This window comes from Prionailurus viverrinus, chromosome D4 (genome assembly GCF_022837055.1).
Source record: "Prionailurus viverrinus isolate Anna chromosome D4, UM_Priviv_1.0, whole genome shotgun sequence".
NCBI lineage: Eukaryota > Metazoa > Chordata > Mammalia > Carnivora > Felidae > Prionailurus > Prionailurus viverrinus.
In genome coordinates this window covers 5,596,487-5,615,336 of record NC_062573.1, presented here as the reverse complement: position 1 = coordinate 5,615,336, position 18,850 = coordinate 5,596,487, and the positions used below count along the sequence as shown (strand labels likewise).

The 18,850-nt window shown below is 37.5% G+C and overlaps 1 protein-coding gene and 1 non-coding gene across 5 annotated transcripts in view; both read right to left on the bottom strand.

The window, feature by feature from the left end:
* Positions 1–18,850, bottom strand: part of RC3H2 (ring finger and CCCH-type domains 2) — a 53,215-nt gene that overhangs the window by 22,071 nt on the left and 12,294 nt on the right. For all 4 annotated transcript variants that reach the window (XM_047829588.1, XM_047829589.1, XM_047829590.1 and 1 more), the window contains exons 4-9: positions 16,795–17,028; positions 11,622–11,797; positions 8,263–8,463; positions 7,422–7,554; positions 7,193–7,311; positions 5,265–5,377 (exon numbers count right to left, since the gene is read on the bottom strand). In XM_047829588.1, coding sequence (XP_047685544.1) covers positions 5,265–5,377; positions 7,193–7,311; positions 7,422–7,554; positions 8,263–8,463; positions 11,622–11,797; positions 16,795–17,028 — 976 coding nt within the window. The remainder of the gene's footprint in view (positions 1–5,264; positions 5,378–7,192; positions 7,312–7,421; positions 7,555–8,262; positions 8,464–11,621; positions 11,798–16,794; positions 17,029–18,850) is intronic.
* LOC125151052 (small nucleolar RNA SNORD90) lies at positions 7,641–7,751 on the bottom strand. The gene has a single exon (XR_007146611.1). It is a non-coding gene; the product is annotated as a small nucleolar RNA SNORD90 (small nucleolar RNA).

Below are 18,850 nucleotides of genomic sequence, written 5' to 3'. Positions count from 1 at the left end.
GTAAAACCTTAACTAAAGGAGGTAAAATATGTGGCAAATAGCAGTACATACTGGGCTCCTAGCATCTAGGCAGCTAAAGACTTGGACTTCAAATCCAGACCTCACATTTGAAAATGCCAATTACTTCCTTATTCTTTTAAAATCACCTTTTGAGCTCCGTCAAGTCCTCACTCCTTGCCTTACTCAGCTTAGAATCCACTATCCACCCTTTGTCCCTCCCTTATAAATACTTCAACTCCCTTGGCCCACTCCCTGTGTTGAACTCCTGGTAAAACCCTAATCCAGTTCTTCACATATTCTCTTACTCTGTGCCTGCTTCCAGGCAGCTGAACATTGGTGGAGAAAAACCATGCTATCATGCTCTCTAGACTCTCTTCAAAATTCTGATCAATTATTTAAAATGGCCAAGCAATACACTAACACACTTCTCTACTAAATTCCCTTTCCCATCTCTAACATCCTTTCTACCTCCACTGCTGATGACATTGCCTCCCACTTGACAGACAAAACAGATGAAGCCAGAGGAGACTTACTTCTTTCACCAATTCCAGGAAGCTTCCTGACCTGTAACTACATCCTCCTCCTAAAAAGAGATGAAGAGCTCCTGCTCTTAACTCAGGTCAATCCTGCCACTGGGGTTCTAACGAGGTCCAATCTCTCCACTTGTGCCCCAGGTCCCAAGCATATCTGCCTTTCCAAAGACTTCACTCCTATAATGATCTTTTTTATTCTAGTGCACCATCACTTCATTCAGGTGTCTGCTTACATGCCATATCCTCTGATATCCCTTCCCAGACAACCTCATCTAAAATATCTCCCCTTTCGCAACCATTCTTTCTCCATACCTTGTGTTATTTTTCTTCATAGCACCAATCAGTACCAGATATTATATTTTGTATTTATTTGCTGTATGTCAATCTTCTCTACAACAAAGTAAGCCCCATGAGAGCAAGGATTTTTGCCTTTCTGACTGACCTATCTTCAGCATAAAATATAGTGCCTGGTGCACACTGTGTGTTCAATAAATATTTGTTGCGTGAATAGGAAGTAAGCCTTTGACTTCATATGGCCAAGAGAAGAACTAACCACTGATTTTCTACCTCCAAAAGCATTTCCCATCTAAGTTAAAACACTACTTGGTTATACAGATCCCAAACCCTGGAGTCATTCTTGATTCTTTTCTTTATAGTCCACATTCAACCTATCAGTTCATCAAATATATATCCCAAATCTGACCACTTTTCATCATTTCCATTACTATAGTTGTAGGACCAAGCTACCAATCTTGTACCTGAACCATTATAGTATTTCATTGGTCTCGAGCCATGCAGACTCTAGGGTGACATTTCTAAGACAAAGTTAAAATCTCATTGTTGTGGGATGCCTGACAGGCTCAGTCGGAGGAGCATGAGACTCTTAATCTCAGGGTTGTGAGTTCCAGCCCCATGCTGGGCATACAGCTTACTTAAATAAATATGTAAGATTAAAAAATCTCATCGTTGCATTTGAATAAAACCCTGTTATGTCTTCCAAATTCCTCGCCATGGTCATCAAAGCCAGTGTGATGTGGCCTGCCTCTCTAGCCTTATCTTTTGTCATCCCTATCATTCTCCATCTTCCAGACACACTGGTCTTGCTTCTAGTTCCCAAGTCTGCCAAGCTTGTTTCCACTTCAGACTTTATAGCATTGTATCACTAACTGAAATTGTGTTTACGTGTTTACTGTGCCTCTTTCCTCACTAGAAGCACCTCAAAAAAGTACCCAGCACTTAGCAATCATTTTTATGTTTGCTGAGCTGATTGATTCTAGGCTTCTGTTATTCTCCAGAATGCAGCCAATTCTTAGAAATAGGATTCTAATACTCTACATTCTCAAATACAGTCACCTAAATATTTACTTTAGGAGACACTGTTGGGCATTTATATTTAGTTTGGTTAGAGAAATGCACAGTAGGGAAAGCAGGCTGGAGTAAAATTAATTTAAGTAAAACAAATGTTTGCAGAGCTCCTGGTGTATTATGTGAACTAAGACAAAGGTTCCACCCTCAAAAAGCTCAGAGATACATAGCAACATGTATTTTTTAATCAATAGGATAGTGACATCTCACTTTCTTAATCCTTTGTATCATCCTGTTTTTTTCTCTTCTTTTTTCAAACAGCAACAGAGAATGTGAAGCCAGCTAGAAATATGAATTGTAGATTATTTGTCCTTTCAACGTAAATATACTGAATTTACATATCAGACACTTGCTATGTGCAAAAAATATCAAGATGAATTACTCATAAGATAAATGAAGTCCAATTAAAATACACACGTGCAAATAAATAACTGCAATATGACAAGAGAACTGACATTATACAGTGACTATGTATAGAGCACTACAACAGCACAGTGAAGGAAGCAACTAACACTGGCTTGGAAGTCAGAGAAGTCCTCAGAAGGAAGAGGACCTCTGAGTATGACTAGGAGCTCTCCAAACAGAAAAGAGATAAGCATATGATAAAGGGAAAAACACGTGCAAGGGAAAGAAGAATGCAAGAATTTGTGCAGTAGTAAACAGTGATTAACTAGATATAGCTTAAAAAAATAAAGACTGCAAAAGGTGGAGTAAGGCTACAAAGCTAGATTAGGACTAGATGCTTTGCTATACTGAGGAACCAATTAAGAATTTAAAGCATACGTGGACATGATCAGACAATTATTTGCAAGAGAAAATCTTGGTAGCAATGAAATAGGTTGAACATAAGGAGATGCCAGGTAAAAGGCCAGTAGAGAACTAAAATTGACAAACTAGGTAAACACACGTGAAACACTAAAAACAGCATTACACAAAAATGTGACCAATTAATTTGGCTATTATTTTTCTTTACTACTAATATAATTTCAGTCAAGAGATAATAAAATTGTAAAGTAGGCACAAGAGATGGAGAGTAGAAAGCCAGCTTGAAGGTACAGGAGGTAAAATGGATTTTCAGATGGGACACCAGTTATGGGTGGCAAGGCAATGAAATCACAGTTTCTGACTTTTTTTTTAAATAAACTTTTCTTTATTTCTTTTTTTTAAATATTTATTTTTGAGAGACAGAGAGAGCACATGCGAGTGGGAAGGGGAAGAGAAAGATGGAAAGAGAGCGTCCCAAGCAACGGGGAGCTCGAATCACAAACTGTGAGATCATGACCTGAGCTGAAATCAAGAGCTGGATGCTTAAGTGACTGAGCCACCCAGGCGCCCCTCCTCAGACTTTTTTAAGTCTAACAACTCCCAAGAAAGTCCCCTAAAAACTTCTACTTTAGCTAAGAAGCTCTATTTCAAGTATGGGCAAGCTCAATAGATTTCCTAGAGCCTCAAAAATCATCCTGATGTAAAACTCTGTATAGAGAGAGAGCTGCTTAGACTGGGTGCAAACAGCGTCTTTTTGTCTTAGGACCCTTGCAACCTCTCCAGGCTCTTCCGTAGGGAGTAAAAACAGAGAGGAGACACATGTTTCTACTCTTCTTTCTAATGCACACACACATATCTTCTATCAGATTGCTGCTGCTGTGGAGCTCGTTATGTACAGGGTCCAGTGCTAGCAACTGAGGAAATAGTAATAAGTAATAAACAAGATAAATATAGTCCATGGAAGGTACTCCATAGTAAGGCAGTCAATAGAGGCCAGGGGCCAAAGTTGCCTGTTTGTTGTAAATAAAGTATATACCCATGCCAATTTTATGCACAATGGTCGCTTTTTTGCTACAATGGCAGAATTGAGTGACTGTGACACAGATGACCATGTGATCCACCAAACTGAAAATATTTACTATCTGGACCTTTACATAAAAGTCTGCCATCCACTAAAATTTATCGTAAGTTAATCATAATTTTGATTGGTATGACAAAGAGGAACCTTTGTCAGGGGAGGATCCCCCTGAATAAGTGAAGAGTAAGGTAGGCAAAAGAGAAGCTCCAAAGGCAAGGCCAGAAGGAAGAGCATTATGTAGAAGAGCATGGTGCATTCCAGGCACTGACAGAAGAGAAGTGTGGCCTGAGCATAGAATACAATTCAGGAGCACTGTGCGATGAGATCAGAAAGGTAGGCACACAGATGATCCAGGATCCACAATCTAGATTTTATAACTTTATCCACAGAGTAATTGAGAAACTACCTGTTCTCATTATCTGCAATGAGCCTTATGCATAAAATTCTCCGTTTTGTGGGGAATAATGGGAGTGGGGTGGCAACAATAACTGTAAGACTAGGAGGCAATGGTGGATTGAGAAAAGGGATGATAGCTTGGACTGTAAGGCTGGAAAGAAGAGATCAGAAACAAACATACTGAACTACCTTGGTGACTCAGACAAGCAGGTGAGGGAAAGGTAACAAAGACGATTCCTTTAACATGGTATATGTAACTGGCTGGACAGGGTACACTGGGGGAGAGCAGAATGGAAAGTGGGAGAGAATGTATGGGAGGAGAAAATTAGTTCAACTTAAGTTTAAAGTGTAAAAACAGGGTGCCTGCGTGGCTCAGTCTGTTTAACGTCTGGCTCTTGATCTCAGCTCAGGTCTTGATCTCACGGTCATGAGTTCAAGCCCCATGTTGGGCTCCTCGCTGGGTGTGAAGCCTACTTAAAAAAAAAAAAAAAAAAAAAAAAAATAAAGTGTCTAAAAACAAAAGGGAGATGTCCATTAAGAGTTGATACACAGGCCAGTTATTCAATAGAAAGGCGGGAATCCATTTTTTGGCAAGATCTCAATGATGAATGTTTGGTTAAAAAACAACAAAAACTTGGACAATATATAATATAGCTTATATTGATTTACTTCTACGTGTGGAGTAAATGGACACAGAAAGAAGGATTACCCAGAGGAGAAAAGATGCAGAAAAAAGAACATTAAGAAGACCAAAAGTCATAAAAAGAAAATGTATCTGCAATACGGTTTTACCTGGGATTTTGCTGTTATCGTCAATTGAACCTGAGCAAATAAGATTGCACAGAGGGTACTTCTGCACAGGTGCTTAGCAAAAACATGGATTCCAGCTATATAATGGTTATTAAAAGTATGACCCTTAAATAAGGTTCTAAGTCATTTATGCTAATCTTGCTTCCAGAAGCAAGACGCTATAGTTTCAAAAGAAAAGATTATCTTGCAATATAAAGAAGTCTACAATGTGAACTTAATCACATTTTTGAAACTCACCAGAAACTTTGAGACTACATAGAACACTTTCATAATGACCCAAAATTAAACCCATATGAAAAAGAATTCTCGTAACTTACTTTTCAAGCTCTTCCTGAGAATGGGCAAAAGTACAATTTGTTCCTCGGGGACACCCTCCTTGCTGACGCAGATCTCGGCACATGCTAGTCTTGTATTTGCTGTTTGGCTGAGGCTACAAAACAGAAAATCAGTGTGTGAAAAAGTGAGGACTCTTGGGACTTCAGAGTTTTATGATTACCGCCTTTAATTCTTTATCATATCAGAAAAGTAATTCTTGTGCTGAAACAACTGCCATTCCACCATTTCCTGTTACATATTACACAGCGTAACTTTAAATTGGTATTTCAGACATTCCTTCTGAGGATTATCTGAAACTGGTTCAGATGTTATGTCTATTTATTTGTCAGACAACACAATGACCACAAAAATAAAAGATTTTCTCATAGATTGATTGCTGTTTTAAAATTATGATACAAAATAATTTAAAAAGCAGGGCACCTGGGTGGCTCAGTTAAGCGTTGACTCTTGACTTTGCTTGGGTTATGACCTCACAGGTCGTGAGTTTGAGCCACACAGAGCTTGCTTGGGATTCTTTCTCCCTCTCTCTCTGCCCCTCCCCCACCTTCAAAATAAATAAATAAATCTTAAAAAAAAAAAAAAAAAAGCCATAAGCTTTGTCCACTTAAACTTTCCCAAGAAAGATAGAATACAATTTCCCCTAAGAGTGAACATTTATGAAACCAATTTATTTGTCAGCTTGAGAGTACAACACTCTTCTTACTCTTGAAGCTGCTTAAGTTCACAAAAACAATGCGGAAAAGTATAAAAACCCCATCATATCTGCTATAGTTGCATCAAAATTTAAGATACCGTTGTTATTTCTGTGACCTTAATAAGATAAAACATTTATTGGGGTGCCTAGGTGGCTTAGTTGGTTAAGTGTCCCAACTCTTGATTTCAGCTCAGGTTATGATCTCACAGTTCGTAGGATGGAGGCCCACATTGGGCTCTGTGCTGACAGAGCAGAGCCTGCTTGGGATTCTCTCTCTTTCGGTCCCTCCCCTACACAAACAAACACTCTCTCTTGCTCTCTCAAAAACAAATAAAGTTAAAAAGAAAAAAAAAAGACAGGAGTGCATGGGTGGCTCAGTCAGTTAAGCGTCTGACTTTGGCTCAGGTCAAGATATCATGGTTCGTGGATTCAAGCCCCATATCAGGCTCTGTGCTGACAGCTCAGAGCCTGGATCCTGCTTCGGATTCTGTGTCTCCCTCTCTCTCTGCCCCTCCCTTGCTCATGCTGTCTCTCTCTGTCTCTCAAAAATAAATAAACATTAAAAAATTTTTTTGAATAAATAAAAAGAGAAAACATTTCTCTTCCAGTTAACATTTCAATATTATAATGTTTTCTAGTAGAATAAGGCTAGAAGAGTGGAAAGATCACTTTGGAGTAGATCTGATCTCAGCTCTGTCACTTACTGCCACCATGACCTTAGATATGTTATTTAATCTCTTTAAATTTCAGCTTGGGAACAGCAATTATCTTGCTGTGAGGATTAGAAATAACGTACGTAAAATAACATAGGAAATGACTCACAGTAACGTAATAAATGGACATCATTATTAGAATAAAAGAGATTCTACCTTAAACATAAACTCCTTCTCATGTACACTGCAAATATTTTAAAAATTCAAATTCCACATATTTACAAATAGAAACTCATTCATATGAGAGCAATGGAGAAAAAAGTGACAATTTCCCTACATTAGAAAAGAAACAAAATGCCTGGAAGAAATCAAATATCTATACTTGGCCAAAAACATTTGGGTGCTATGCTATTAACTACTTATCAGATGTACTAAAATTTGAGTTTCTCCCAAAAGAACAGAGATAGGAGTCACATAAGAAGTCTATTAACCTTGTTCAAGTTGTTCAGGATGAACCTCTATTAGAGATAAAAGCAATCAGAAGTGCAATGAAGATGCTTACCTGAGGTGTCTCATGGCCTTTTCTACTATAATTTTGTATGAAGTCCACAAGGCCATGAACCACTGTTTTAACAGCTACCATTGCATTTTCTAGCTGCTCCCAAGTTGGTGAAACAGCATCTACAAAAAGCCACCAAGGGAATGAGGGAGATTTTGTTAGCAGTAATTCTTTTGTGTTGTTTACCTCAAAGGTAGTAGAAGTATAAGCAATTGGGTATTTTTCCACATACCTGGATTAGGGTCTATGTTTGCAAGAAGCTCTAAATGAGGCCTCAGTCTATTTAAGTTAGCTGGGTCACCTGTTCGTTGCAAAACAATTGTCAATTCCTGGACACTCTTTGCAAATGATTCTGGAGACTGCAGCTAACAAACAGAAAACAGAATGGCTTTTACTCTGGTTCTTATGACACATTTATATCTGAATGCTTCTTTTAGCCAACATACTAAACAGGTTTTCAAGTGTCTTCAGATTCCATAGTAGGAGTATCAGTGATGAATGAAATTTTCACCTCAGAATCTGCCCTATGAACTTCATCATTAGACACTCAGAAAACTTATTTATAAGTTGTATTAGCTCTCTGGGGTCAGAATACAGGCAAATAACAAACTTTGTAAGTCAGCTTCTTTTATGTTAATATCCTGTATTTGGTTCCCTATAGCCTTCCTTGGTTTATTCTGAAAGTTAAAAACACTGTAAAAAGAAATAAAGATAAAATAATTTAAAGAGCTCATGTTTGAGGTGCCTGGGTAGCTCAGTTGGTTAAGCATCCAACTCTTGATTTTGACTCAGATCATCGTCTCACGGTTCTTGAGTTCAAGCCTGGAGCTGGGCTACACGCTGACAGTGTGGAGCCTGCTTGGGATTCTCTCTCTCTGCCCCTCCCCACATGTGTTTGTACACATGCGCTCTCTCTCTCTCTCTCAAAATAAATAGACTTAAAAAAAAAAAAGCCTAATATTTAAAAACATACAAATCTCTTAACTAGTTGTCTCTTCACTCCCTTCAGAAGATTGCAATGCTCTTCAATGGAACAGCAATGATCTAAAACAAGCATCACTAATTTCACAAACCTTATCAATGATAGACTGCATGTGTGATTTATGTGCCAAGTCACCATACAGAAGTGAGGACCACTGCTCAGGTGAAATGCGGAGTCCTGCTTCCATAGCAATGTGAACAATTTGAGCATCATGTTCTCTGCGTAATGCTTCATAACTCCGAAATTCCTCCTTTAGCTGCATCAAGGAAGAGTCTTCATCCCTTTTGGTAACCTAAAAAATAACAAGGAGGAAAAAAAAACCTATCAGAATTGGTCTGCTCTCCCCTCTTCTCCAGTCAATTCTTTTTGGGGGAGGGTTTGAGTTGGGGGGTACCTACTATATATCATACACTACATAAAAGAAAGTTCAAAGAAGATAATGTCCTTATCACAAATTCTTTTTGGAACAAAGCAGAACTTGCATAATCTAGTACATAGTTTTGCCTTCCTTCAATGAGATGAGCAGCAGATAGAGGACACTTGTAAACAGAAAATTATAATATAAGCGCTATTATAATGCTCTATGGCAACACAAAGGAAAGGCAATTCAATCTGGTGGGAGAAGGAAGGGGCAACAGAAAAGGTTTCCCCGACTTGAAGGCTGCATGAAATGAGTCTTGAAGAATGAATAGAAGCTTCCACTTGAGAAACAGAATCCTAGAATGATAGCAAGTGGTGAAACAGAAAAATGAAAGAGCACAGAGAATTAAGGGCTAAGATACAGGCTGGAGAAGAATCACAGAGGGTCTTATAAAATACAGTGAGAAATTTGTATATTATCCTGAAGGGAATGGGAAGCCATGGAAGGCTTTTAAGCAGACAAGTGACAATTCAGTCCAGCCAACGGGTACACATATATTAGAAATCTTCTATCACCACAAAAATGATCATTAGGGTATTTATACAGCTTTAATTTATACCTGACTTAAGTGATTTAAAAAACATTAGTTCAAAAGTTTACAGAGTTTCATAATCCTACTGAAACTAATTATCCAAACATGCAGGTATATGACTAGACAATTTCTATAATAAATGATACACATTTATCTAAAACTTGCACAATAAAATTTGGAACTTGGCTAGGATTCAGAAGACCCAGAACTGGTACAGATTGTGAAACTCAGATTGAACAAAACAAACTGTTCAAAATCATGATTTTGTCACTGGTAAAATGAAAATATCCCCAGACCACCTTACTGGTTATTTCTATTGCTATGCTAGCCCATGAGGCAGCAATAATATGACCCCAAGAACACGAAGATGGGAAAATTAAGTTACCATCTAGAGTTAATAGCATCAGTTCACAATTCTCTGTGGGAATACATAAATACATTATAGACTAGTCTGAGACACCCAAAATTCTAATCAATACAATCTAGGTATAATAGAGTATATAACTTAGAAGTCACAAAAATCTATATTCTACCCAACCCTACTTAAAGAAACACTAAGGAAACAAAAGAATTACCAACCTAAAAAATAGAAAAAAGAAACCCAAGAACCAGAGGATGCTAGTACTCTTCCAAATCCCATGTAGGCTACAAGGTGCCTCTTAGGCAGCAAAAGCTTCTATCCATTTGAATAGTAAAGAGGGACACGGGTGGCTAATAGAGCCTGGTCCTATTAAAGTTCTTACTAACATGCATCAAAATCACCTGGGAAGCATTAAAAACCACAATTTCAGGTAATCACAATTCCTGACTTGGAAGACCATATAATTAAAAAGTATCTATGAATGTTCAAATCCCACATCAAATATACCACATCAGAGTATCTGGGGATGGTATACTTTTAAAAACTCCATAGATAATTCTGATGGGTATCTTCAGGTGGAAACCACTGCATCAAACACTAGAATCATTAACTCCCCTTGTTCTGATTCCATGCTAAGGAAGCAAAGGTTTGATACTCTTCTGCAGGACAATATCTACAACATGATCACTTAAGTCACGTAAGAGTTGCACTTCTTATTACAAATTAATAAAACTCATCATCTATTGTATTTGACCTTGGTTAGGGTGGTTCTGTTCCTGAGGAAAGAATCTACTGTATGCATCCACAAAATTCACATCTCTAAGCCTATAAAATCAGGAAAGACCTTTGACAATGGTGACTTTACTAGAGTAAATGACACCCAAGAGAGGTCTTTTGGCAGTTAAGTCAGCAAGACACCCTTTAATTAATTCAAACACTGCTTTAACATGCTAAACTACAGGGCAGTGAGGTGAGATAAGGAATAAAATTGAAATCACTTTCTACAGTAGTGTTATTCAAATGTCAGATATTAGCAGCAACTGTAGATGTAGGACTGTCATATACCACAAATCCGCATAATACCTATGAGGAAAAAACAAAATAAAACACATTAAATCAGGAATAGAGTGTGAGAATCTAGTCAGTCACTTCAGGATGACAAATGATCTCTGTAATTTGGTTGCATAGCCAAAAGCATAATGTTTGAGGAACCAGAGATTCATTTCTATTGTTACTCTAAGGGCACAAAATCAAGCACTGTAACTATCAGGCAGACAGTGTCCAAGCCTCATTAGTGGAGCTAAGTGAGTTCATTTGAACATATTTTTATCAGCAATTACTTGCTATTTCAAACTAAGCAGTCTTCCAAAAAATTTTTTTCTATCTCTACTGTTTTCACTCTTGGGCTATTAAAACCAGCAAAATAGCCTAAATAAGCTTTGGCTTCAAATTTTGATGTTTTACTTTTATAGAAGCCATTGGGCCTTTCCAGTTCCAAGTCTTTGGGCTTTTCTCAAGAGCCAGCCAGCAACCTATTCTCTTGTAACACACAGAAACTTTTAACGATTCAGCCTACTTTCCACTTCTCTTGGTACCTGTAACCACCTAAAGTTTGTAAGACAATGAACTACATTTTCTACATATCTCAACCAAAACAAAACAAAACACACAAAAATCACACCACCTAAATGCAGAGTGGGGCAAGTAACTCAACTTTTCACTCTCTTGTCCTGAAGGCAACATTATAGGCCATCTTCAGATTAAAGGTCATAATCTAACCACAACAGGGAATAAAATAATGGGAAGTTGAAACATTTACCAACTTTTATGCACTGCTATGTAGTTTTCCCTTTTAAGATGGTAAATTCATTTGACTAAGGCTTCTTTAGTCTACTTTCACTATCGCAAGAATCAAGTTTACCACACTATTTCCCTATGCTCTGTTTTGTGTTACTGACAACTTCACATATGTTTATTCCCAAAAGGTAGTATCACAGACACAAACGGTGCAGAAGGAAAACAAAGTTTCCTTTTAACTTTTGTTAGCATTCTGCATTTCTGGAGCCTCTAGACCATTCTAGAAAGCCTCTGTCTCACACAAAGGCATGTAACGTCTAGACGGTTGTTGCTACTTACTTTAAAACATGAAGCTCGATACAGTAGTTGCACAACATGACCAATACTTGTTTTAGATGCCTGAGGAAATCTTGGTTCTAGTCTTTGAACAACAAAAAGTACCAGTACTTTCCTTGAGAGAGCAGAACCATCTTCTAATGCGAGCAACACCAGCTTCAAGGCCTCTTCTTGCATAGCTAGAAGTAAGGAACATGAATTCATGCTAAGTGAGAAAACCCGCATATCATGTCTGTCAGACTTATCAGGGTATTAGTTCATGGCAGTCTCCATTATCCACAGTCTGTATTTCATTAGTATAAAAAGAAGACATCCCACATACAAAAATACAGTTTACTTAATAAGTAATCAAACAAAATATAATTTCTACTGACCAACCATTTGGAACACAAGTCAACAGAACTTAAAATGTATTTTCTGTTGGTATTTAATAATCAACTAGATAATGATAATGTTACAGCGCAAAGAAAAAATCCTCACTTACAAAATACACGGAAATACTCTGACATATTAAACAAAAGGTAAAGGACATATAGGAGTCTCATGATAAACGGTAATTTTTATTTAATGCATGAGACTGTTAACTTTGCCTGTCAAAACAATTTTGTATATAATTTTAAAGTGATATTAACCTCTGGATGCAATATCTAAAGAAAGCATTGAGTTGTTTTCCAGCCCGGGATGAACATAGTATAATCTGAATCTAATCATGAGGGAACATCAGACAAACTCAAATTAAGGAATTTTTAATAAAATAACTGCCTGTATTCTTCAAGAATACCGACATCAGGGGCACCTGGGTGGCTCAGTTGGTTAAGCATCTGATGGGCTCAGGGCATGATCTCATGGCTCAGGGGTTCGAGCCCCATGTCAGGCTCTGTGCTGACAGCTCAGAGCGTAGAGACTGGTTGGGATTCTGTGTCTCCTTCTCTCTCTGCCCCTCCCCCATGTATGTACGCTCTTTCCCTCTCTCAAAAATAAACATAAAAAAAAGAAAGAATACTAACATCAGACAAAGAAAGGCTAAAGAATGGTTCCAGATTAAGACTAAAAAGAGATGACAAATACAGTAAGTGATAACATTCTAAAAGAAAATAAATTCCATTAAAGACATTTTTGGAATAATTGAAAAAACTGGAATGTGAACTACATTGTAGTATGGTATGTAACTTAAATTCTCTAAATTTGATGAAGGTACTGTTACTGTTTAAGATGGTATCCTTATTTTAAGGAAATACATTGAAATATTAAGGGATAAAGGGGCACTGAAATATATAAGCTTTTCTCAAATGGCTCAGAAAAGAGTAAAAGAGCAAGTAATATAATAAATGTAACAAAGTAATAAAAATTAATGAATATGGATAAGGAGTATACAAGAATTCTCTGCACTATTCTTGCAACTTTAAGGTAAATCTGAAATCATTTCAAAATTAAAAGTTAAAAATGCATTGGTTCTCAACTAAAACAGTGGGACTTCAGAGCTGAGAGATCATCTAGAATCTGGATTAAAATTGAAACCCCTCCTTTTCCAAGTGAGGCACTGGTGTCAAGGTTCACAACTAGTTAGCAGCAAAACTGTACCTTTTTTTAAAAATTTGAGGCAAAGTTTATGTAATAGAAAATTAACCATTAAAAAAAAAATTTTGTGTGTTTATTGATTTAGAGAGTGAGAGAGACAGAGAATGAGTGGTGGATGGGCAAAGAGAGAGGGAGACACAGAATCTGAAGAAGGCTCCAGGTTCTGAGCTGTCTGCACAGAGACCAATGTGGGGCTCAAACTCAAGAACCACAAAATCATGACCTGAGCCAAAGTCAGACGCTTAATCGACAGCCATCCAGGTGTCCCCTCATGTGTTTTTTTTTTGTTTTTTTGTTTTTTTTTTTAAAACAACATTTATTTATTTTTGGGACAGAGAGAGACAGAGCATGAACGAGGGAGGGGCAGAGAGAGAGGAAGACACAGAATCGGAAACAGGCTCCAGGCTCTGGGCCATCAGCCCAGAGCCCGACGCGGGGCTCGAACTCACGGACCGCGAGATCGTGACCTGGCTGAAGTCGGACGCCCAACCGACTGCGCCACCCAGGCGCCCCCCCTCATGTGTTTTTTAAAGGCCATCTGCATATCTTCTTTGGAGAAATGTCTATTCAAGCCCTTGATCCACTTTTTTACATCGTGTTGTCTTTTTGTTGTTGCGCTGTAGAACAAAGGATACTTGATAACCTAGTCTAATGCTTCTTGGGTAAGGTAAATATGAGGAAATATCCAAAGGCAGCCTTCTTAAATTATATACAAATGTTGATTTTTAAAATTATTTTTCAATTGAACTTTGTATTATGGAAAATTTTAAACATACACAACAGTAGAAACAACATGAACCCATAATATAGCTGTTGCCAGTTCTTACCCACTTTTCTAGTTTGTTTTGGCTGGAGTGTTTTGAAGTAAATCCCAGACATGGCTGGGGCGCCTGGGTGGCGCAGTCGGTTAAGCGTCCGACTTCAGCCAGGTCACGATCTCGCGGCCCGTGAGTTCGAGCCCCGCGTCGGGCTCTGGGCTGATGGCTCAGAGCCTGGAGCCTGTTTCCGATTCTGTGTCTCCCTCTCTCTCTGCCCCTCCCCCGCTCATGCTCTGTCTCTCTCTGTCCCAAAAATAAATAAACGTTGAAAAAAAAAAATTTTTTTAAAAAAATCCCAGACATGGCGTTTCACCCTTAAATAATCCATTATATATTTCTAACATGTAAGGACTTCAAAATTTCTTCTTATACTTGGTCTCTTTGAGTAAGTATCCAAGTAAGGTCCATACACTGCTTTTGGTTAATATGCCTTTAGGCTTTAAAAATAAATCTACACTTGTTCCCCACCACCCTCCACCCTTCAATTCAAGAGAAAATTCAGTTATTTTTTGAAGAAACAATCATTTTTCTAAACAATTCCCCATATTCTTGATTTAGCTAATTTTGTAGTGTTTCTAAATATATTCATTTATCTTCCTTATTTCCTGTAACTACAGGCTTGATTAGATTCAGAATGAGTTTTTGTTCTTTGAGGTTTTGTTTCTTTTTCTGCCAAGCATACTTGTTATTCCAGACATTACACCAGAAGATACTTAAGACCTACTTGTCTCACTTTTAGTAATGGTAAGGTTGATCAGTGGGTTCAAGCTCATCCATCTATTGTAAATTTCCCCAGCAATCTTTCATCTATTGGTTTAACACCTACGAATAATTCTTGCCTAGACCCATTAATTCACTTGAGGTTGTAAATGTGTGATTTTTCTAATTCTGATGATTTTTTATTAATTTATTAGCTGGAATTCTGCCAAAAGAGAAATCTATACTCAACACGCTAAGAAACTGTCGTTGAAAACAGTGAAGGAGAGGCAGAAAAAACATGCTTGACTTACTTTATCCTTTTCTAATTTCTAGAATAATGTGTTGGCATTATTTAGCAAGTGACAAAGATAACTAATTTTTCCTGTACTATCTTTACAAAATCATGGATTTTTATATTTTATGTTTCAGTCTATTGTAGTCATTACTCATTTTGATGTTCCAACTGTGCCACTCATGTCCAGTGGGAGCCCCTTCAAATATACTATGACCTTTTGACAAGATGCCCATGATCTTTAATAGCTTTTTTGCTTTGTAGCTCAAGAATTCCCACACTCAACTTGTACTTTTCTATCCTAGAACTGGAAATGCCATTTATCCAAAGACCCCTGCTTCTTTTTAGTGGGCAATGGTATTTATTAAGAGTCATAATCTGGTTGCTATGGCTATTCATTGCTTCTAAGCCTTTTCAGTGGGTAGATGTTTGTTGTTACAGATAGTGCTTTGTAAGTATGAATTCTGTATATTTTGCTGTTTCTTTGGGATAGAATTGTAAAAATGGAACTGTTAGGCCAAAGGGTAAACACATAGGTGATTTTGCTAGATACTGTCGAATACCTCTTTAAGATGTGTACCACTTAGTATTCCTACCACTACCAGATGAAAGTATATACCTGTTTTCCCACAGCCCTGATAACAAAATTTATTGTCAAAAGTTTGAATTCTGCCAATCTGATACATGAGAAATGGTCAATATAATTTTAGTGTATATTTCTCTTGATAAGAGAAATACTGAGTATATTTTATATGTTTGAGGGCCATTTACATTCCTTTTTCTCATGTATTTTCTGTTCATATCTTTTGCCAATTTCATTTGGGTGGCTGGTATCTTCTGAGTTTTCAGCAGTACCTTATATATAAGTTATATTAGTCTTTTATATGTGATAAAATACATTTTCCTAAGTTTCTCATTTTTTTTACTTTGCTAATGTTTCTGTGGTGTAATTTAAAAAATATACAGCCAAGTATCAGTCTTTTATGTTACTGCCTCTGGCTTTGGAGTAAAAAAATATGTTTCTTATACTAAGTTATAAAGAAATTCATTCATATTTTTTATTAGTTGTATGATGCATTTGTTAATAACAAGTATTTATGACCTACTTGGAATTTAAGTAGATGTGGTATATAAGAAATATATCCAATTTAATCCTTTTCCAGATGTCTATTCAGTTACCTCAATACCACTTATTTAAAAAGTTTCTTTCATGGGGCTCCTAGATGGCTCAGTCGGCTAAGTATCTGACTCTTGATTTTTGGCTCAGGTCATGATCTCATGGTTCCTGAGATTGAGCCTCTCATCGGGCTTAGGGAGAAGCATGGAGCCAGTTTGCGATTCTCTCTCTTCTCATTCTCTGTCCCTCCCCCACTTGCGTGCTCTCTTTCTCTCTCAAAATAAATAAACATTAAAAAAAAATGATTGTAAGTGTGTATGTATGCATATGTGTATGTGTGTGTGTGTATATACATATATATAAATAACTTTATTTTTCTTTTACTTACTACTTATAAAATCTTAGGCCTCTCTAACTCAGTTTTTAATTTGTTAAATTGAATCTGTGTCACTTCTTTTGAAGGCTATGAAAGATTAAATGAGAAATGTATTCTAAAATACTATAGCACTAATACATAGATTATGATTACAAAAACTGGTTTATCTTTAATTATGTCAAGATTTGTACGTATAAGTGAAGTTAGATTGAGGGGACTCTCAACCAATTCTCTAGAAATTGGAATCCTCTAACCTTGACAGCTAGTAAGACAGACAAGATAGTGATCTATCCTACCTGGCCCTAGAAACTGGCATCCTCGAGCCCTGACAGCAGCCCATAGGTTGGCAGACAGTTGCTGGGGATTCTGGTGCTGTAATATTAGTTCTGTTACAGTTCTTTCTCCAAGTGAACGGGCTGCTCGCATGGCTCTTACACGACCTTCTTCCTCCACCAGCTGACAGTTTACGAGTGTCACCAGTTTCCTTTGCATTGGACGGCTCAGTGCACTCTGGTTCAAACTAGCTACACCTTTAAGAGAAAGAAAACAAAGTAAAGTTTTTTCATTTAAAAAGACAAGTCAATTTTCATTATCTGTATTTAACTATGAAGCCATAATTTGTAATGAGTCCTCTGTAAGATACTTGGTTTTAACATGAGTGTTCTATCTCTGTTTATTACTATTTTGTGGTAACAGGAGCCTAATTTTTAGTTAAAGTTTTATTTGGGTATCCTGTTCTCTGGGTTGTATGGTGCCCCTCAAGAGAGTACTTTGGATTTATTTCGTCTGTTCTCCAACCAGTTAATTAATGAAAAGTTTAATAATATAAAAACAGAGAGGGAGACAAACCATAAGAGACTCATAAATACAGAGCATAATCTAAAAGTAATGATTAATAACAGCTCTAATTTTATCACATACACGATGTTTAGACTATAACTTAATGGCAAGCTCTTAGATCATAATCCCTTTTCCTCACTCAAGGATATGCCCCAGCAATTCTTCCCTCTTTCCCACATCATTACTTCTTCCATTTCTATTTGATAGTTTCCATCAGCATTCCATAAAAACAAGCATGCTAAAGACAAATAAATCTTATTATTTTTTTTTAAAGTAGGTTCCACACCCAGCACGGAGCCCAACACTGGGTTCAAACTCACAATTCTGAGATCATGACCTGAGCAGAGATTAAGAGTCGGACGCATGGGGCGCCTGGGTGGTGCAATCGGTTAAGCGTCCGACTTCAGCCAGGTCACGATCTCGCGGTCTGTGAGTTTGAGCCCCGCATCAGGCTCTGGGCTGATGGCTCGGAGCCTGGAGCCTGTTTCCGATTCTGTGTCTCCCTCTCTCTCTGCCCCTCCCCCGTTCATGCTCTGTCTCTCTCTGTCCCAAAAATAAATAAAAAACGTTGGAAAAAAAAAAAAAAGAGTCGGACGCATAATCAACTGAGCCACCCAGATGCCCCATAAATCTTTTTATTCATTCCTCTTTGCCTCCCAGCTCTGTCCCATTTCTTTCTTCTCTTTTGTAGCAAATTCTCTAGAGTTGTCTGTATTCATGATTTCCAAATTCCTTGCTTCACAATCTTTAAAGCCTACTTCAATTAAGTTGTTGCCACTGTCACTTCATCAAAACTGCTCTTCTCATGACAGCAATTACCTCCACTTTGCTAAATCAATGATCGACATTCCATCCTTACCTTACTTGACATTTCACCAGCCCTCAACACAGATGACCACTCCTAATTCCTTTAAACATATTCTTTACTTGGCTTCCAGAACACTCCATTCTCTTGCTTTTCTTCCTTCCTTTTTTTGTTTCCCCAGTCTTTTCTTTTTTGATTTTATCTTTTCTTCCTGACTTCTTAATGTTAAAAGGCCTCAGGATCCAGTTTTTGTTTTCTTTTCTATCTGCATTCACTACTTAGAAGATCTTAGGCAATCTTATTAATTTCTTTAAATACTATCCGTATGTTAATAACTCCCAAAAGTACAACTTCTATACCCCTCCTTAACATATATCCACTGGTTATTCAATAGCATCCAAATGAAGATTTGACACCTCAAACATAACACGACTAAAATTTAATTCCTGATCTTCTCATCTAAACCTGATCTACCTACAGTTTTCCTTGTCTAAGTTGATGGCAACCTCTCTTTCCAGGTGCTCAGACCCCAAAACCCAAGAGTCATCTTTGATTCTGCTCTTTCTCTCATACCCTATGTCCAATAACTTAGGAAATCCTCTTGACTCAATCTTCAAAATATATTCAGGCCATCCACTCACTACCTCCACTGCTCCTAACCTTGTTCTATTAGCTTATTAACCAATACTCTGCTCCTAACCTTGGCT